This window comes from Pseudopodoces humilis, chromosome 4 (assembly GCF_049639895.1).
Source record: "Pseudopodoces humilis isolate 2021_Gansu_Grassland_sample_001 chromosome 4, ASM4963989v1, whole genome shotgun sequence".
NCBI lineage: Eukaryota > Metazoa > Chordata > Aves > Passeriformes > Paridae > Pseudopodoces > Pseudopodoces humilis.
This window is the reverse complement of record NC_142203.1, coordinates 39,622,310-39,640,181: the sequence shown is the minus strand read 5'-3', so window position 1 is coordinate 39,640,181 and position 17,872 is coordinate 39,622,310. Positions and strand designations below refer to the sequence as shown.

The 17,872-nt window shown below is 42.7% G+C and overlaps 1 protein-coding gene across 3 annotated transcripts in view; it reads right to left on the bottom strand.

The window, feature by feature from the left end:
* TUT7 (terminal uridylyl transferase 7) overlaps window positions 1-5,668 on the bottom strand; it is a 33,754-nt gene extending 28,086 nt beyond the window's left edge. The window contains exons 1-2 of one of the 3 annotated variants that reach the window (XM_005522623.3): window positions 5,535-5,668; window positions 3,128-3,654 (exon numbers count right to left, since the gene is read on the bottom strand). In XM_005522623.3, coding sequence (XP_005522680.2) covers window positions 3,128-3,623 — 496 coding nt within the window. In that variant the 5' untranslated portion in view covers window positions 3,624-3,654; window positions 5,535-5,668. Of the gene's footprint in view, window positions 1-3,127; window positions 3,655-5,030; window positions 5,454-5,501 lie in introns of those variants that run through there. The other 2 variants (XM_088054201.1, XM_014252348.2) reach the window with 2 other exon arrangements.
* Between the last annotated feature and the right edge of the window lie 12,204 nt (window positions 5,669-17,872).

Here is a 17,872-nt window from a genome sequence, read left to right as displayed (position 1 = left end):
CCCAAATTTTTATCATAGCATGAGGATTTAATCTGTAATAATTAAGAAAGGCCAAAAAAAACCCCAGATAAACTGCTCTTCCGAATAGATTTACAAAATTTATTTCCTGTGACCACAATTTTTGTCTCTAATACTTGGCAAAGGGAAACAACAGAGTTGTGTATTTGTAACCAGTTACTTGATTCAGCTCACTAAGCAGCATGTGTTAGTGGTATAAACAGTACCAGGACAAAAAAGGTAATATAATTTCTTTCTTTCAGCAGCAGAAAAAGTTTTAGCTGCAATAAAGAGAATTTAGGCCTAATAGGTTGTAGGACCAGTACTCCAAAGGAATCTCCAGGGAGCAGAAACAGAAATCTGAACTTCTGAACCTTCCCCACATCCTCCATATTTGCACTAACACTTCTTCTCAAATTCCAAAGATGTGCCACGTCTGTTTGACTACATTTTTAACTAATTAGTGTAGCAAGCCTGGAGGTGTACTACTGTTTTCACAAAAAAGCCTGTGACAACTACCTACTTACCAATTATTTCTGTAGCCAACAAGTAACTTAAAAAAATTTATAAATTAAATAAATACTTCTAATATTTAGTAGGTACAACAGTAACAATCTAATTATAGGTTAATTACTAAATAAAGTACTAAAAACAATGTCACAGATTTGGTAAACTTCCTTATGAGCTACAATAAAAAAGACATGACAGTAATGAAAAGGATAACCACACAAAAGATTTCAATTCAATGCTAGAAGAAGCATTTTTAGCAATTTTGCTACTTGACACAGAACTTCTGAAGGGACCTTAAGAGGTGACCTATGCCATGCCTGTGCTTTGTAGCAGGATGAAACGAACTCTGTCAAATCTGAGCAATGCTCAGCTAACTTGTTCTTAAAGGCCTTCAAGTACCTTTTTCATGAGCTGCCCAGACAGCCTCTCCAGAACTTCCCTAGCTTTACCTCTACAAACTTGCCCTGACTCCTCATCTGAACCTTTCTTTCTCAATTTTAGGCCCATTCCTTTGTGTCCCATCTACTGGAAAGAAACAATATCGTTTACTACATCAGCTTTTTACAGCCTTCCTAAGCAGAGGAAGATTATTACTATGCCTCCCTACCCTTTTCATTTTGCAGAAAGATTGGGCATTGTTCACAGCTTGAATAGCTTCCATTTCCTATGTGTCTTGACAACCTTCTTGCTTTTCTTTGCACAGCTTCCATTTTATTCATAGAAGTGGGGTGCTAAAAACTGGACAGAGTACTGCTACTGAGTTTACAGAAGACTCAGGAAAAGGGGTACCTCAGACTGTGAATCTTTTTTCATGCCTCACAACCCCATGATAAATGACTACTCATTATCATCTTCTGATTCACTCTCATTTCAGATCCTCCTGTGAAAAAAACATTACTTTATAGTTACTTTTCCTTCTTTATTTGCACAGTTGATATTCCTACTTAAACAATGGCATTTACACATACTTTGTACTACTTCCTATATGTAGGTCATTTCTCCAATTGTGCAAAGTTATTTTAATTGACCTTCCTGCTTTTCTGCATTCCATTCCTACCAGCTCCACAGCATATTCAATTTTCAGAGCACACAATATGTCTGCTCTCTTCATTCATCATTAGAGTAGTACAACAGACATTGAATGGAATAGAATCCACACTCATTAGACGTTTGCTTACTACCTTCTTTAACTGACAGTCTTCAACAGCTTCTGAGTATAGTTACCTAATTAGCTCTGCAAGTCTCTTACATTAATTTAATCCAGATACTTTTCTACTAGTTTACTTACCGAACTGTCACATAAGAGTATCTAAAGTAGTACAGTACTAGTACAAGCAGTATCTACCAACTGCCTTTCCCAGGTTCACAGAGGACTGATGATTATTTTAAATAAATAAATTAGGGCTTGGCATATGTTTTCCTTAACAAATTCTTACTTCCTACTTCTTATCTTTGGTACTTTTCAAATATTTACAGTATATTATTTGTTCCAAAATTGACTCCCAAGATTTAAGCTGCACACCAATTATTTTAATTCCTCTTTTAAGAGATATTTGCCCTTTCCTGTAATCAGTAGCTCACTTCCCTTAACTTCTCAAGTATGATTGCCAGTGGTTCCAAAAATCTATTTCAGTGAGTTCCTGAAGTTTCACAGAAAAAAGTTAATTATAATCATCTAGTAAACTGAAGAAAAAAACTTGTGAAAACACTCTACTCTCTCCTCATGTGAGGCTGAGCTGTGTGCAGCTTACTTCTAACAATGAGAGACACTGGGCACCTGTTCACAGTTTATCTTTTTAGTGACAGCTAGTATCAAGAGAAAGGACATTTAACTCGTGGACTTCCTGGTATCAACCAGCAATAGCTTTTCTTCTCAGCAGAGGGTCTGACCACTACTGTCTTTGGCTCCCCCTCCTGAATAAAATTAGACAGAATTTCTTGTCTACTGGCATTCCATGTTAGCAGCACTAGACACAAGTTATATTCTCTATATTCTTTGAAGCCTCCTTTTTCTGCTTTACTTGCATTCAATGAAAATATAATGGTATTGATTAGTCCACCCTCCTTTAGGCTGTCCTTCCTAACATTTCAATGCTTTGGGTTTGTACTCTGATTATTAGTACCAATTTCCCACAGAGAAGTTAAATATGAAGAACTAAATTTGTGTTATCACTGTACTGAGCTCTCACAATATTTGACATGGTGTTGCTTTCAATCTTCATTAAGGCACATCATTAAAGACCTCATTAGTAGCTCCAAAAATCTTAACCTGTTATCAGCTTAATTGAAAGCTCTCTTACCAGCCTTGACAGATTCCATCAAACTGTACATGGAAAACAACAAACAGGGACACTACACAGATGATGCAGTCTACTTACTCCTACCACTCACAGGCTAAACTACAAAGACAACAGAATCTATAAAACAAGTTCTGCATTATTTGCTATAACAATCTGTCAGACATGCTACACATATAGTGCAGTCAATAGTTTGCAATACGTGAGAGAACAAAACCACTTCTTTGCTTTAACAGTTATTCCTGAAATTTTACTTTTCAGTAACACATGTAGGAGGCTACTTTACTGGATAGCTATGTTAGAACAAAGGAACATGTGATTACCAGTATTTCCTCTCTGCATGTCTGGCACATCTTTGCTCAATAAATCTTCCTGAAGTTGTCGTCTTACACTTCTGTTTCCAGCACCTTCCCCTTCATGAAAAGACTCCTTTCTTGTCCTGCCATGCCCAGGAATCCAGGCAGCAGAACGGTACTCTCTCCAGGTGTCAGAAGTACCACGGTGGTCATCAGACACCCATTTCTTCATTTGGTCTCTTTGGATATCATTTAACTTTGACCCTTGACTGTAAGTTGTGTTTTTAAGAGAATTTGGGCTGCTCAAAACACTTCGTGGCCTTCGCCTGGGACTGCTTCCATAATGACCTGGAGTTCCCTTTTTCTTTTGCAGGCTGGTATCTATTTTATTGCTATAGCCACTTCCATGTTCACCCATGACTTGGTAGTCTTTCTGCAAGGGACTTTCCTTTAATTCTTCTTGATGCAAAATTTCCTGGTCCTTATTTTGTTTGGCAAAGCAAGGTTTTGCAGCATCTCCCATGGTTATTGCTGTTCAATTTAGTGATTCCTACCTAGAAATCAAAAAGTTAAAAGCTGTATGTTAAAGTCAATCACGGAATGAACACTGGGTATTAACAGCTGTGGAAATCTCAACAATCAAAGCCTTGGCTTGTACCAAGGCAAGAAAAGGCAGTCCAAAGCTCAGGTCTATTCACTTAGTATGTCTTAACACCTATTAGTAGTTCATAAAATGCAGAGACGGCCTGTGGCTTTTCCAGGCACTAAAGTCTAGATGCCTTTAGGACAGATAGAAAATTTTAAGTGTCTACGTCAGTCTCAGCAGGGAAGCTTTGAAAGAATGTTTGAAGGAAGCATAAACGAGGATGGCCCCGAGGCCATTCCACGTATCAGAATATTCTTCTTTGCCCACAGCAGACACTTCGTTCACCTTGTTAAGAATGAAAATCATGATCAGAGGACACAGAGAAGCAGAAGCTAAGTTGCAATCTAGTTATCAGGCAAGCATGATATAATGACTTAGAAACAATGTGCACTCTGCACATTTTAGCCAGACCACCACTGTGAGGTCTCACATTACTCAGTATTAAGCACTTCTATTTCATATTATTTTAGCATTGTCTAAAACATCTGGACCACTGAATTGCTTGCATACCCACCTCTCTTTCTTTGGTTACCTCCATGTTCTTACTGCAAAACACTTCCAAAGAGCTCTAAGTCAAATGATGCCAACAAGCCATGTGTACTGTGAAAGGGGAACTACAGGAAGCGACTGTGTAAAAAATGTTAAGTGGCAGTGGTCTCATGGACACTGAATATTTTACGATTTAGAAACAGACACATACAACTAAACAAAAAAGATTTTCTCCTTCAAAATATGCGTAGGTGCTAAAGGATGCATATAAAGCTGTAAAGATATGTAAAGAGCATTTTCACACACCTAAACACCACAAAATGCCCTTCCATTGCCATTAATATGGGAGTAGGGTACCTATTATCTTACTCTTTTTCTTTTTTTTTAATTCTGCAGGCTACAAAGGCACTCTCAAGCATCTCAGCATCTGCATTTTATAGGCCTGAGGCTTTTCCTGTTTATGTCCCTCTTAAAATGAAGACAGTTTTTTGGTCCCACACAAGCAACAAAACAAAAAGAATTCTTGTCCTAAAGACCAGAATTCTTACCCAGTTATGTATACCTCTGGTAATGCAGTTGCTCCAGCTAGGAGAGGAAAGAAAAGTTTCAAACGCACATAGTGCACTTATTTCCTATTTTAAGTAAGAAACACTGTCAAACCCGAATTTCAGAGTGACCTAAACGCAGCCTTTTTTAGAGTTATCCCCAGAAGCAACGCCCACACCCTGCCGCCAGGCTGGATGACGACACCTCCCTGCCCTGGAAGGAAGCAGAAAAGTCGAAGTTTACATTCACCTCCGGCTCCCAAGCACGACAGGAGGTGCGAGCCTGGCGTGGGCAGGGGGCTGCCCTGAGGCATCGACGTCGCAGATAAGCAGGACACAGTTGCCTGCTGGGCCAGCAGCATCAGACAGCGCCGGCCAAGCTGCCAGCGGGACCCAGGCGCAGGTGTTACGATACCGGCACCGAAAACACACTACGTGGGCCAGGGCTCCCCTGCCCTCACGCCGCAGCTCCTGGCTCGCTCCTTCTTGTCTTCCCACAGGCTAACCAAGGTTCCCAGCCCCCTCCTGTCGACCCCCAACGCCGGTGGAGGGACTGTGGCGCAGCATAACCCAAACCTGCCGCCTCAGCCGGACACAGCCCGCGAGCACAGGGGCGCGGCAGGGCCACGAAGGGAGGGAGGGAGAGGAAGAGGGAGGCAAAGCGACTTGCGAGGGGGACAGGACGCCGATGGAGACCGCCCGCTGCCGGGAAAGGCCTCACCCTGCCGCCGGCCGCCGAGAGAAGGGCACTCACCGCCCGATACCGCTACCGCCGGCCCACCCGCCGCCCAGGGCTCGCCATTGTGGCGCGACGGAAGCGGCGCTGCTCCCTCAACGCGCCCGATCCGCGCGGGTCTTCCGGCAGCGCGGGCCCGCCCTCGGCGCCCGGCCGGGCGGGGCGGGACAGGGCCGAGCCCGGAGGTGCGGACGGTGCTGCTCGGAGTGGGCTGGGAAGGCGTGCGTGGGCCAACACCGACGTGTCACGTAGACTATGGTGCTAACTGTTGCGTCCGGTCTTTCCTTAAACGTCCGTTCGTGGTGACCCCAGCAGCTCCCTGGGCAGGCCGTTGCCACGTCTGATCACCCTTTCTGTGAAGAAATTACTTCTGATGTACAAACTGAGGGTCCCCTACCGCAGCTTGAGGATCTGTCCTCTTGTCCCGGCATCTGGTGCCTGTGAAAAGAGGCAGACCTCCACCTGGCTGCACTCGCCTTTCAGGCAGTTGTAGAAAACACGAAAGTCTCCCCTGAGCCTGCTCCAGGCTAAGCGCCTCAGCTAATTCAGCTGCTCTTCACAGGACTTGTGCTCCTTGCCCAGCTCCACGGCTCTTCTCTGGACACGCTCCAGCGCCTCACTGCCCTTGCAGTGCCCCTGCAGTGAGGAGCCCAAATATGAACAGATTTGAGGGGCGGCCTCATCAGTGGCCAGCACAGGGGGACAGTCACTGCCCTGGTCCTATGTCATTTGTGACTGATTTCACTGACTGTATCACTATTGCTGATACAGGCCAGGAAGCCATTGATCTTGGTCACTGAATCATACATATTGCAGCCATCTCCCAGAGAATAAGTACCCAGTTTTCTGGCTTGTTGAGAAGAAGATTCTGTTGCAATGAAGGTGCTGCGACAAACCCCCCTGATTTCAGGCCAGAGGGTGGCAAGAAAATAAATAGGAGCAGGAGTGATGGTTGGCACCAGGAAAATAACACTTTAATAAGGAATAAAAGAAAATAGGGACGATGCCCAAAAAACCAAAGAACAATAACCAGGGAGAGCACCATGGGGGTGACCAGCCAAAGACGAGAATGAAGGAAGGCACAATGATGTAACCTCATAGGACGAACATTCTAGTAGCCTAACCATATAGGGAGCAACATTACCCAGTCTGTAACTGACACGTAACTTATTTAACATAACAGAGAGGTATCTTGGGGAAGACTTCTAAAACGCTATAACTTCCCACAGCTTCAGATAGATGACTATTGCCTCTTCAGAGGCAATAGTCGGCTGGCTCGGGTCCCCAGCCAGGCTGAATTCCACAGGTCTCTTTCCACCATGATTTTGCATTCATATTTATGAAAAAGAGGGACTCTTATTAAACCTTTTGAGGTGATCCTCATACAAATTCACCTTCCTATTCCAGTTCAGACTTCTTGAGCAAAATGTGTACAAGCATAAAGGTTTTGAAGGTAGGTAAATAGCAGAAACTTCCCAGAATAATTTATGGTACCTTTCCAAGACAGGAACTTATAGCCTAGTGCTTTGCATTAACAGTCAGAAGATATTTTTGGCTTCCCCTCTATTACTATTTCCTGATAAGATGCTTTCTGGAAAGGACCTGACAAGGAAGGATAGCATATCTTACCAAAACAATTCCAGTAAGTAGGTGTGGCTGAGGGTACCAAACATGAAAACTGACCCCTTGCCTCCTCCTTCAGTAAAATTGCTGAGTTTATGCAGGTTCAGCATGTTTCATGTCATATTACTGGTGGGTCAAACAGTCTTTGGTTTGATAAAAGCTTCTCACTAGTGCAGCCATGCAAGACTGTCTAAAGTTTCTGTCATTTTTTATGAAACTAAAATTCCTGTGTTTTTTTGTAAAAGTCAGTGATTCACATTTAAATTTCAATTAGATGGATTATCGTATGCTCAAATACTAGCATTTTCTATGCATGATCAGACAAAAATAAGAGGAAATGAGCTAAAAGTGTCATATGTCCTAAACACACATGCTGCTTGCTTGGAAAGCCTAAATTTTGATCAGCTGAGATTTTTTTCTAAGTAGGTAGCGTGAAGATGCAATTAGTCAGTTTTTGTGAGAAAAAGTAAACTTAGCATGTGAAATGGGAAAGATAACTGGCAGATCTTGCTGAATTTATCAGTAATAAGAGAGAGAAGTTGAGAAATAGTAAAAGAGTACAACTCAATAAATTGAGTAAGATCAACTAGATGCATATAAATGATAAGACTGGTCTTAAAGAAGAAAACAGTATTGGGCATTAGAAAATCATTTTATTTTTGAAGAAACGTAGGTTTTGGATTTTTTTTAGTATTGATCTTGAATCACTGCAGACATTTTGTTCTACAGTTTGAGCAGACAAGTATTTTATGTATCTTTTAAATAACTAGTTTTTCTTTCCTGTTGTAGAAAATATAGTGTTTTCCTTTATGAAAGCTTGTTCACCAAGGAATTAAGGATTGCCTTTTTCTGTGGTTTTGTGAGACAAACCGGGCCAGTTTGGGATTATACTTGTGCCATACTTGTGCTAATGCGGATGGGATTGGCCAGGCACAGAAGTGGTAGGAAGCTGAAGTAGACTCCTGTTTTGACTGTGAGTCACACAGCTCTTGGAGCCTCACCCCATACCTGCTTTGTCATCACAGTATTTTATTGTTGGGACACTCTCCATCTTGAAAAGCTACTAAGCTACTAAAAGCGCTGACACTGTTGCTGTTTGTCTTCAGTGAAAGATTGAATCAGCAAAAGATTGCATCACTTGCAGATAAATCAGAAAATCTGTCTGCTAGATATTTTATGGTGAGATTTTCTGGAAGACAGTTGATCTGGCCATTTAGACCCAAAATGAGCTTGGCCAAATATAGTGTCCTTCTCCAACTAATTGTGCATCTCCAGAATACTTGCTGGTGTGGTAGTATGAGGAGCAGAAAAGGCCTTGATGCTAAGTGCTACTCAGCAGTAACTAAAAGATCTCTGCATTTCCAAGATTTTTTCCAGTATACATCCAAAACATTGTCCCCATACTAGCTACCATGAAGAAATCTATCTCTACCTCAGTGCAAACTAGAACATTCTCCACCAGTTATTCTATATAATTTATGGTGTCTTTAGATCCCACCTTATCAAATACCTACTTCCCCTTAAAAGTTTTATGAAATGCCCATAATTGCCCACAAAATGCTCACTGTGTTTATTTGGTGTATGACTTTGTGCTCCATATGTTATGATGGTCACTCAGGATGCAGAAGTAGTGTGTTGCATGGAATCATTTGGCACTGAAGGCAGCTCTGGTCAGGTCACTGCTGCACTCACACTGCTGCACTCACACTGTGTGCAGAAAATCACACGTGGGAAGCCAGTGTCCACAAAGGTAACAGAGGAGTCCTGCAACTTTATTTGAATAAAGGGAATTAATCCACTGGGGCATACCCCCATCAGGTTTCTCTCTGGAGGTTTTAGAGGATGCAGTCTCCTTTTATCCTAAACTCCCAGCTGCCTGTTGCCCTCTTCCTTTACCCATTGGCTGAGGAACAAGGAAGGTACAGCCTTCCTGAACTGCTTACCACATATTCCCCCGCTCTTGGACCCTTGTCACTTTCCTCCAAAAGTCAGAAGTTCAGGCTATCTGGGTTCTGCAGTACACTAGGTCCTGACCTATTTGTCTGTTACCCTAAAGTTCAAGAGTCTGTCTGTCTGGGTTATATAACAAACCTGCCATTTGATGTTAGTAGAGATATTAAGACCCATTTCAAAGACATTAACACCTATATTCTCAGCCATCAAATTGTAAAGCCATTAGCACACATCTTCTCCTGTCAACTGCTTCTTATGATATTCATCCTTCTTTGATTCAGGTAGTTTCTGATGTAGGACTTTCTGTAACACCCAGCTCAAATCATGTTTTGCAATAATTTAAATATGCATCCATTACATTCTCCAGCCCTGGTCCCTTTGGACTAGGCTGTAAATTTTAACATGACAATGAATTCCTGCTCTTGTCTCTAGCGTTACTAGCAGCAAGAGATTTCTGCTGTAATACCGTCAATAGGTGGCAGCCATAGCAGTGGTCATATACAGTGTCATCATATACACTGCCATCTTAAAACTCAAATAGTGAATTATTTTCACTTGGGATTAAATCACCTTGAGGTACACATTGCACTTGACCATCTTTCTGCTTTCACCAAGTCCAGACAGGTTCTTGAGCAAAAACCATCCCATGAATAGGTATAACCTTTCCTGACAAAGGAATACCTTTCTTTTAGTCAGTTTCTCCTGTGTACTGTTTGGATATTTTCTTTTTCCACAGTGCACAGAGACCTTGATTTGGCAGGGCTAGGTCGAATGGCAGTTCTAATGTTAACTAGCCAAGTGACTTCTGCTAAATGTATTTCACAATGCTTGAATGTATGTCCTGGTTACAGGAGAGGAACGGCTAGTTTGGTATTATGTGGATGTTAGCAAACTGAGTATTCTACTGCCCTCTACACCATTTCTGACAAACTGTTAATGATGGGTCGTTTGTAGTAGGTGCCCAGCCCACACCTGTCACCTCAGGCTACAAGCTGGGTGTTAAATGAGATAAGGGAGAAGAGCCAAACCCTTTGAGGAGGTGAGTTTTTCTTTTTCTGCTCAAATGACTCTGCAGTGCCAACTCCTTCTGGATAAGCACCAGCACAGTCCCACTGATCCTGAGGGGATCATCTCTTCCAATGGGCCATAATGGACTCAGTGGCACTAGTGAATAGGCAGCTGCAATGACTCAAAGTGTTACATCATTCCATTGTGCAACTGCCTGCCCTGGGGGAGGTACTGAGCATTCCCACCTGAAGCCGACTGTGTATGATCTTGGTGTTTGGAGACTTGGGACCCCCACCACCCCTGCATGGATCCACAGGATAACCACCACTTTTGACTGCAACCATCACTTTCTTAAAAACGAGATTCAATTAATATATTATAAAAAGAATTTAATATTAATAAAAGACAATTAGGAGACATAAGAAATAAAGCAAAGGGTTAAAACGGCCGGGTGCCTTGGTGTGCTGCCAAGAGCACACCTGGTATCTCAGGGATCCCCTTTTTATCCCCTCCTTGCTGTGAGTGGTTAATGCATATTCAAGCACGTCCCCTCCCTGGTTCCGCCTTCTTAGATCATGCTTTTGCACAGTCTCAGTTTCTGCTGGTCAGCATAATTTTTTTGCTGGTCATCATTATTCTAGCTGGTCAGCATTCTTTTGGAGTCTGGTTTCCTTTTTTCTGCAGATGGTCAGTTGTTGATAAGGGTCTGGGCCCCTCATCCTTCTTCTGAGGGCAGCTGAGCTTATCTTTCCCCCCCTGCCCACGTCCTGGTACCAGTTTTTTGATAACAGTTTGCTCTCCATTTCCTGCTGCTGATAACAGCCTGTTTTCCACAGCTTGATCCTCCCATTGTCTTGCCTTGTCCGGATGAAACACATCCTTACCATTCAGAATTCCTATCTAAGCCTATAACTTGCTAAGAGAGAAAATAATATAGTGAAAGCATATAATATATATTTATCAGAATAATTGTGAAAAGCCAATATTTACAACATGAATTCACAACAACCCCTCCTTTTATTTTTTTTATAAATCATTTGGCTTGAGCAATAATTCTTGTTTTCTAGCTTCTAGCACTCGTTCATTTATTCACAAATCAATTTAGCTTCTTCCAACAGATTTTTCACATTATTTTGTTTTCTTAATACTATGATTTTTTTTTTGTTTTTGTTTTTGCCATTCTAGATGTAGCTAATTTCAGGTCTATAGGCATTTGCTATGCTTTGAACTATATTGGTGATCAGCCAAATTAAACAGGGGATTAAACAAAGAAGAACCATTAAACCAGCTGTAGCACTGCTACAAGGGGAAGAAGCTTAGCTTCTTCTACTACTCTATCCCCAATACATTATCCCACCAATTAGTGGTCATTACTGATTTTCATTTTTGGACTGGCACATGGGCCATTTTTCTGATATCTTTGGTGATATCTAGAATGGCATTTTTATTGTCATTGAAAACAACAATCTTATGTATTAATTTTTTTTTTTTCACAGAACACCCCTTCTTTTAGCTAATAAATAGTCTAAAGCCAGCTTACTCTGATATATTGCAGCTCTGGCTTTTCATTTCTGACTGGCTATTAGTTCCATAGCCCCAGCTGTTTTATTGGTTATGATTTCTACAACAGCTTGGAGTTTCATAATGCAAAAATTGGGGTTCGATATCCCCAACTTCCATCTTGTGCCCAAGAATGTTTCCAATATGCGTTCACGGGCCATTTCTCATCTCCCCATTTTTTTGAGGTGCTCAAAACCATTCTCTTTTATTTCTTTTTAGGACCTTCAAAACTAACACCCCCAACTGATTTCTGTCTCATCAGAGTACAACTCCCCTTCCATTGCGAAGGGAGCTTTGGGTATGCACTTTTCTCACATATCCAAAATAAGCCATCTGGTGCCTTCCAATAGTCATTTTTCTGTTGATTTATATTTTCCCAAAATTTAGATATTTCTGGGATTCCAGAGTAAGGATTTTTCCCTTTACCATTACATCTGAAGAGTCTGGTTCGATTATCATACACACAATTCTTTTCTTTTACTTTTCCTTGAGTCCAATACAGAGTTGGCTCCTCTGGGATCCACCATGTAGAAGTTCCATTGCTAACCTTATACCTTTTACAGGGAGTTTTCCCTATTTCTTTAATAAATTCCTTACCAGTTCGCTATAAACATTCTTCCCCTATCCTGTTGAACTTAGAATCCATCCTTCTGGTCGAGTCCCCCCTCTTATATTGGTCCGGTTCCACTTAAGGAGTTCCACCGGGCCTATGCTACTACCTTTCCATGGCCATTCCTCCGTCATCAAGGCTCCTCCACAGACGCAGCAGTTCGTTATGTTAAGTTCTTTACTTATCCTCTCCCCTAAATCCACAAACAGGTTTTTCCCTAGTCTTGAGATATCTATTTCCCCTTTTAATTGCTGTTTGAGCCTTGCATACAGGTCCTGACGTGAGGTTAAGTTAGGTTTAGGTTTCTGTGTTGGTTTTATCTTTTTTCTTATCATTTGCTCTTTTATCAATTCTTGGGTCTTTCCCTTGACCGCCCCCGTGAAGCAAATCCATTTTTCCCCTTTTGGGCAAGTGCTTCCCAATCTAGTACCACTGACTCCTAAGTTTTCTGTGATCCAATATTTTTCCCATTTATGTATACAAGCACTTAACTTGGATGGGTTACAGCAGTGACTATTGATATTGGTGTGGGTAATAAGAAAGAAAACCCGGTGTCATTCCATGTAGAGCTTTTGATAGCATTTGTAACATGGCTTTGCTGGTGTCCCAAAAGGGAAAAGGATAAGTGACAGAAGAAGGAATAATAGGGGTCCAGTATGACTTACACCCCCACCAATCCTGCCTATGAGGTTGCAGCTCACAGCAGGTGTTTTATATTCTTCTCGGTGGCGAGTTGTAGTGGTCAGTCTGGTCTTGCCCCCTATTTCCTTGTCACTTCCTCTTTTGTAATTTCCAAGCAAATTTCTTTTGACACCTTTTAGCAGCAGTTTCCCACCGTTCCTCAGGTACTTCCCACTCAACACGCACTAGTAATTTCCCATCTGTAAAAAAAGTTATCATTTAAGTTATTCTTAATAGATTTGGCACCGAACACTTCCTGCAACGAGAGGCTTAACTTTGTGAACCATAATACCTATTATTCTCTAATTTAAACACTTATATTTAATCCAGATAGCATGTCCCGTATTGGGATGATTTAGACAAGGTATATGATGTGGCACTGATGGAAGTTGTGGTTCTCCCCCCCTCCTTTATACAAATCACAGGCAAAAGCAAAAATATACTAGGATTTCCCGACCAAAACAGCCCCAGTCCTCCTGTTTGGAGTGGGATTTTTCCTCTCCAAGGTGGATATTGAAAGTGTCACAGAACTTGTCCAGGCAGGACTTGAAACTACTGATACAGGCTTGGTCTTACTTCTCAGTTAGGCGTGATTCTTAGCTCATTCATTGGATCATTTGGATTGTTTCAGTTCATTACCGCCGGCCTCTATCCAAGAGTCCAGTTTGTATCACTCTGTTTGGGTGTTACAGTCCAGTCCTCAGGTCTTTTGATCATATTGGTGTGAATCCAACTTCACTCTTTGGTCCAGATTGCAGCTTCTCTGCCTTAATTATCAGTAGTACCTGAAAACGATTTCTTAATAACACAGGGAGAATGAAAACATCACATCAAAATTTTCCATCAGTATTCTTTAAAATTCTTGGGTTAAGCGAAATTTAACAGTTAACATAGGAGCCAATCTCTTTCTGCGTGTTCAAATTAGTTAAACAAGAAAGGCTAGGTTAGTTTTGACTTCAAATAAATTACATTCATTACCTTTTTACCCTTTGGTTAATATTTACTTGTTTAGCTTCACAAACTTCTTTTATCGGTTTCTTAGAACAAACCCCTTTTAACAACAAGAGTAAAAGAAAGAAAGGGAAAAAAAAAATAAGAGAAAAAGAGATCTTATTTCAAGAAATTAAACACTTTGATGAGGTTTTCAGAACCTAACGAGCTAGACTACTTTTGCTTTGGTCTCATCATACACCGGTCTGTTTCTTCAGCCTTTGTTCCGTTCCTTCTTTCCCATTCACAGCAGTTTTTCAGGCTATTTCTCTCTCCCCCTCCTGCTGCTGCAGCTCTGGGCCGAGCAGGCTGTTTCAGCAGCTCGCTCTGCAGGGAGGGGCCCATAGGCTGTCACTTGCGTGCTGACCCTGGGGCAAAGCTCGTGTCCCCTCTTTCCCTGCTGTGCTGTCCCTTCACACACAGGACTGGCATGTTCAAACACACTCAGCTCCCACCACAGCCGAGGGGCAGAGCCCGGAGTCCACAGTGCTCTGGTCTGGGGCTCCTCTGCTGGGCCAGCTCGCTCCTCAGCAGCAAACCTCACCCAGCACCGCTGCCGGGCCGGCGAGCACTCCCGGCACCCCGCACCCCTCGAGACCCCGGCACAGACACAGCGGGTCCCACTCCAGCAGTGCCCCTCACGAACTGCACTCTGCACCCTTCACATCGGGTGCGAGAGGACCGGGAGCCGCCACACCGGGCCCCGCTGTTCGCCACTCACAGGGACCGGGTCCTGCTGCAGCCGCTTTACATAAAAGCAATAAAACAACACCTAAACCTAGCAACTCCTAACCCAGCGCTCCAGATGCTCCTAACATCTCCTATTTCAGGCACAATTCTCACCTCTAATCGCGCTTGAAAGTTTTTTCTCCTCACAAGCCAGTGCACACTCTTCGGAGCCAACAAGACACTTCTCACTCTCTTTCTAAAAATCTTTACAACTCTAATGAAAGGCATCGCAAACCTCTCTCTCTCTCTCTGCCACTATCATCTCGCACTCTTTACACCACATCTCTCCAGAATCTCCACTACACAAATTACTTTGCTTCAGAATCAACTACAAAATCCTAACACCTCCTTTTTGGGGATCCTCCCCAAAGCCCCAAAGGCGCTAGACACAGAGACCAGTCAGCTAGCCATCTACTTTTACCAACTAAAACAAACCTGCAATTACTATTTCTACTGCCTTGAACAGATCTTCAGTCAAGCTAGAAATGAAGACACAGACATCATTCTTCTCTAAAGTTTCTTCTACAAGTACAAAGGAGTCTATCCTCACACAGCTGCTTAATGTGAATAATCTCTAGTGTAACTTTTTTATGACAAGATATGATCAGGTCTTTTATTTTTACAGGAATTTAGATACATTGACAAGTTTCTGACAATACCTTTATGTTTCAACAACACTTGCAGCTTATATACTATGAACAATCTATAGCAAGAACCAGTCTTACAATTGTTTTCAAACTCTTCTTTCACAAAATAAGACTCATCTCTAAATTAACACATGTACTTATTAAAATAGCCCAAGTTTAGAGTCTCCACAATTCTCTTCTCAATTTGAAAGACTAACAATTTTAATTCTAATCTTTTAACTGGGTCCACTTCTGCTTCTGTAATAAGCACAGCTGCAAAACAACACAAGCACTCCTAGAGACATGTGCACTTTCTTGGCAAATTCAAAAGAACAAGAAATCATGGCAGTTCTGAGCCTGATCTTCACTTAAACACACCATCACAATAACTTTTTTTAGAAATCATCAGAGAGATGATCAGCATTTCATATTGTGAAAAGAGAGATAAAATAATTTTCAGCAGCAGTTAAAAAGATTTACAACAATCCATAGGATTTTGCTTTTAGGCTGGTACCAGGTTCTGCTGTTAAGAACCATGGGCTGTGCTCATCAGCACGGGACACAAACAACATTACGGTTAACCGCTCTAACACTTATTGACAACCTGATAAGTTTTCACCTTAAGAAGTGACTACTATGCAAATTACTGTAACTTGCCTTTAAAATTAAAATCAACTACAAAATTTTACGATATTCACTAAAGTAAAGAAATTGGAAGGCATACTAAGAAATGAGTTTGTTTCTCTACAAAATAAATATTGCAGTCACTCAAGAAAAAAACAAACAGAGCTTACTTCTTTTTCCACTTTCTCCCAGGATGCATTTCTTGGAATTCTTCTAAGCTTCTCTCCAAAGCTTCTCTGCTCTTCCTGAAATCTCAAATTTTAATTACCGACACAGCTTACTGCTGCAGAAGCTTACAGCACCATCATACACGGAATTCTCTCAGAACCCAGGAAAACAAAGGCTTGCAACTTGCAGCTCCCTTGGTTTGGAGCTGATACCATACGCCAGTACTGCTCTATATCTCACTCACACATCTGGCTAAGAAAAAGCTCTCTGAGACAGTTTGACACCAGTCCTTACTCTCGGAATCACAGAACTTAATGTGCCTAAGGTCTCATAAGACCCCGGCATAGAAAACCTGGGTCCCAGAGGGACTCGCCTGGCTCTCTCACCATTGGGCATGTTCCCGGCCTGTTTCACAGCTTCAGGAGGTTCCAGGAGTCACTGAGAGCTCCTCCGATCCCCCTGTGCCTGGAGCAGGGAACCCGAACCACCATCTGTGGTTCAATCCAGCCTGCCGGCAGCCACCTAAACACAGCTCTGCGGCTTGAGAGCTCCAAAATAAGTTTAAACAATCCAGGGGCACCAAGACTTAGACGGCCCCCTGCCCTCACTTTACTGAAAAGGGATGAGCTGAATTCATCCCCTCAGGGCACCCTCCGTGCCTGATCTTATCAGGGTTTGGCCTGACTCACCGCCGGCCAGAGCTCCAGGAGTTCCCTTGCACTCCTGAGGCTGACCCGCCCCTCCGTCCCAATAGCTCGGCAGGGAGTAGGCCTGGGAGCACCATCTCCCAGGAAAACCTTTCACTGCCGCCACAGTGGGGCAAAAAAAAAACTTCTAAAAAAAACCAAAAAACAAACAACTTCAAACGCTGAACCACATACCAGCTCACCAAAGCGATCCCTCCCCCGCAAGCAGCTCTTGTTGCCCGGGGGCGGGGGAGGAAAGGCGCGGAGGGAAGATCTCCACTAAAGATAACCTTGGCTTTGCTCTGAGACCAGACCCGCTGAGAACAGATTTGATACAACACCCCCGCGGCTCCTGGGCTACAAGCCCCAGTTCTGGTTTGCCCCCCACCCCAGGGCTCCATGACAGGAGCTCGCAGGGAGGAAGCGAATCACTCCATGTGTCCCCATCGTGATCTAGTCCCTGTGAAAACATCGACCCGTGTTCACTCTTACTCCAGCACAGCACAGGAAACCTTTCCTCTTTAGCAACACAATTCCAAAAAAAAACCCCACAAACTTTAACGCAACAATCACACCTATTTACGCATTCTCACATCTGTTCATTCAACTCCACCCAGTCACAGCAAGACAATAAGGTGCTCTTTACTTCCCAGTTACTTGTTAATATACGCCTATGGGCACTGTAATATGTCAAATATCTCAAGTTTCTTGGATTATTCCTCAGTTTGGCAGTTTTAAGTCCAAATTTCTTGGATTTAATCCTCAACTTGACAAAGTTTTAAAGAATCCACATTTTACTCTGTTTTCCCAGTGGATTGTGCCAGGAAAACCTTGGGCTCCCTTTCCCAAGGGGCTAACCCCTCCCCTGAGACCCAGTCCCAGTAACCCCGGGGGTATCTTGCAACCCCCGCTTCCCGCTCCCCCAAAGATTACTTACAATCTGTCTTCTTCTTTGGGTCTTCGTGCACAAGAATTATGGAGCAAAAATACTGCGGTTTTTAGGGAGCCTTTTCCCCTTTCCTTTGCTTTATTCCTCTCCTTCTTGTCCTCAGGGTTTTGACCTGCAGCCGCTTGGCCCACGCTAGGAGAAACGGAGCG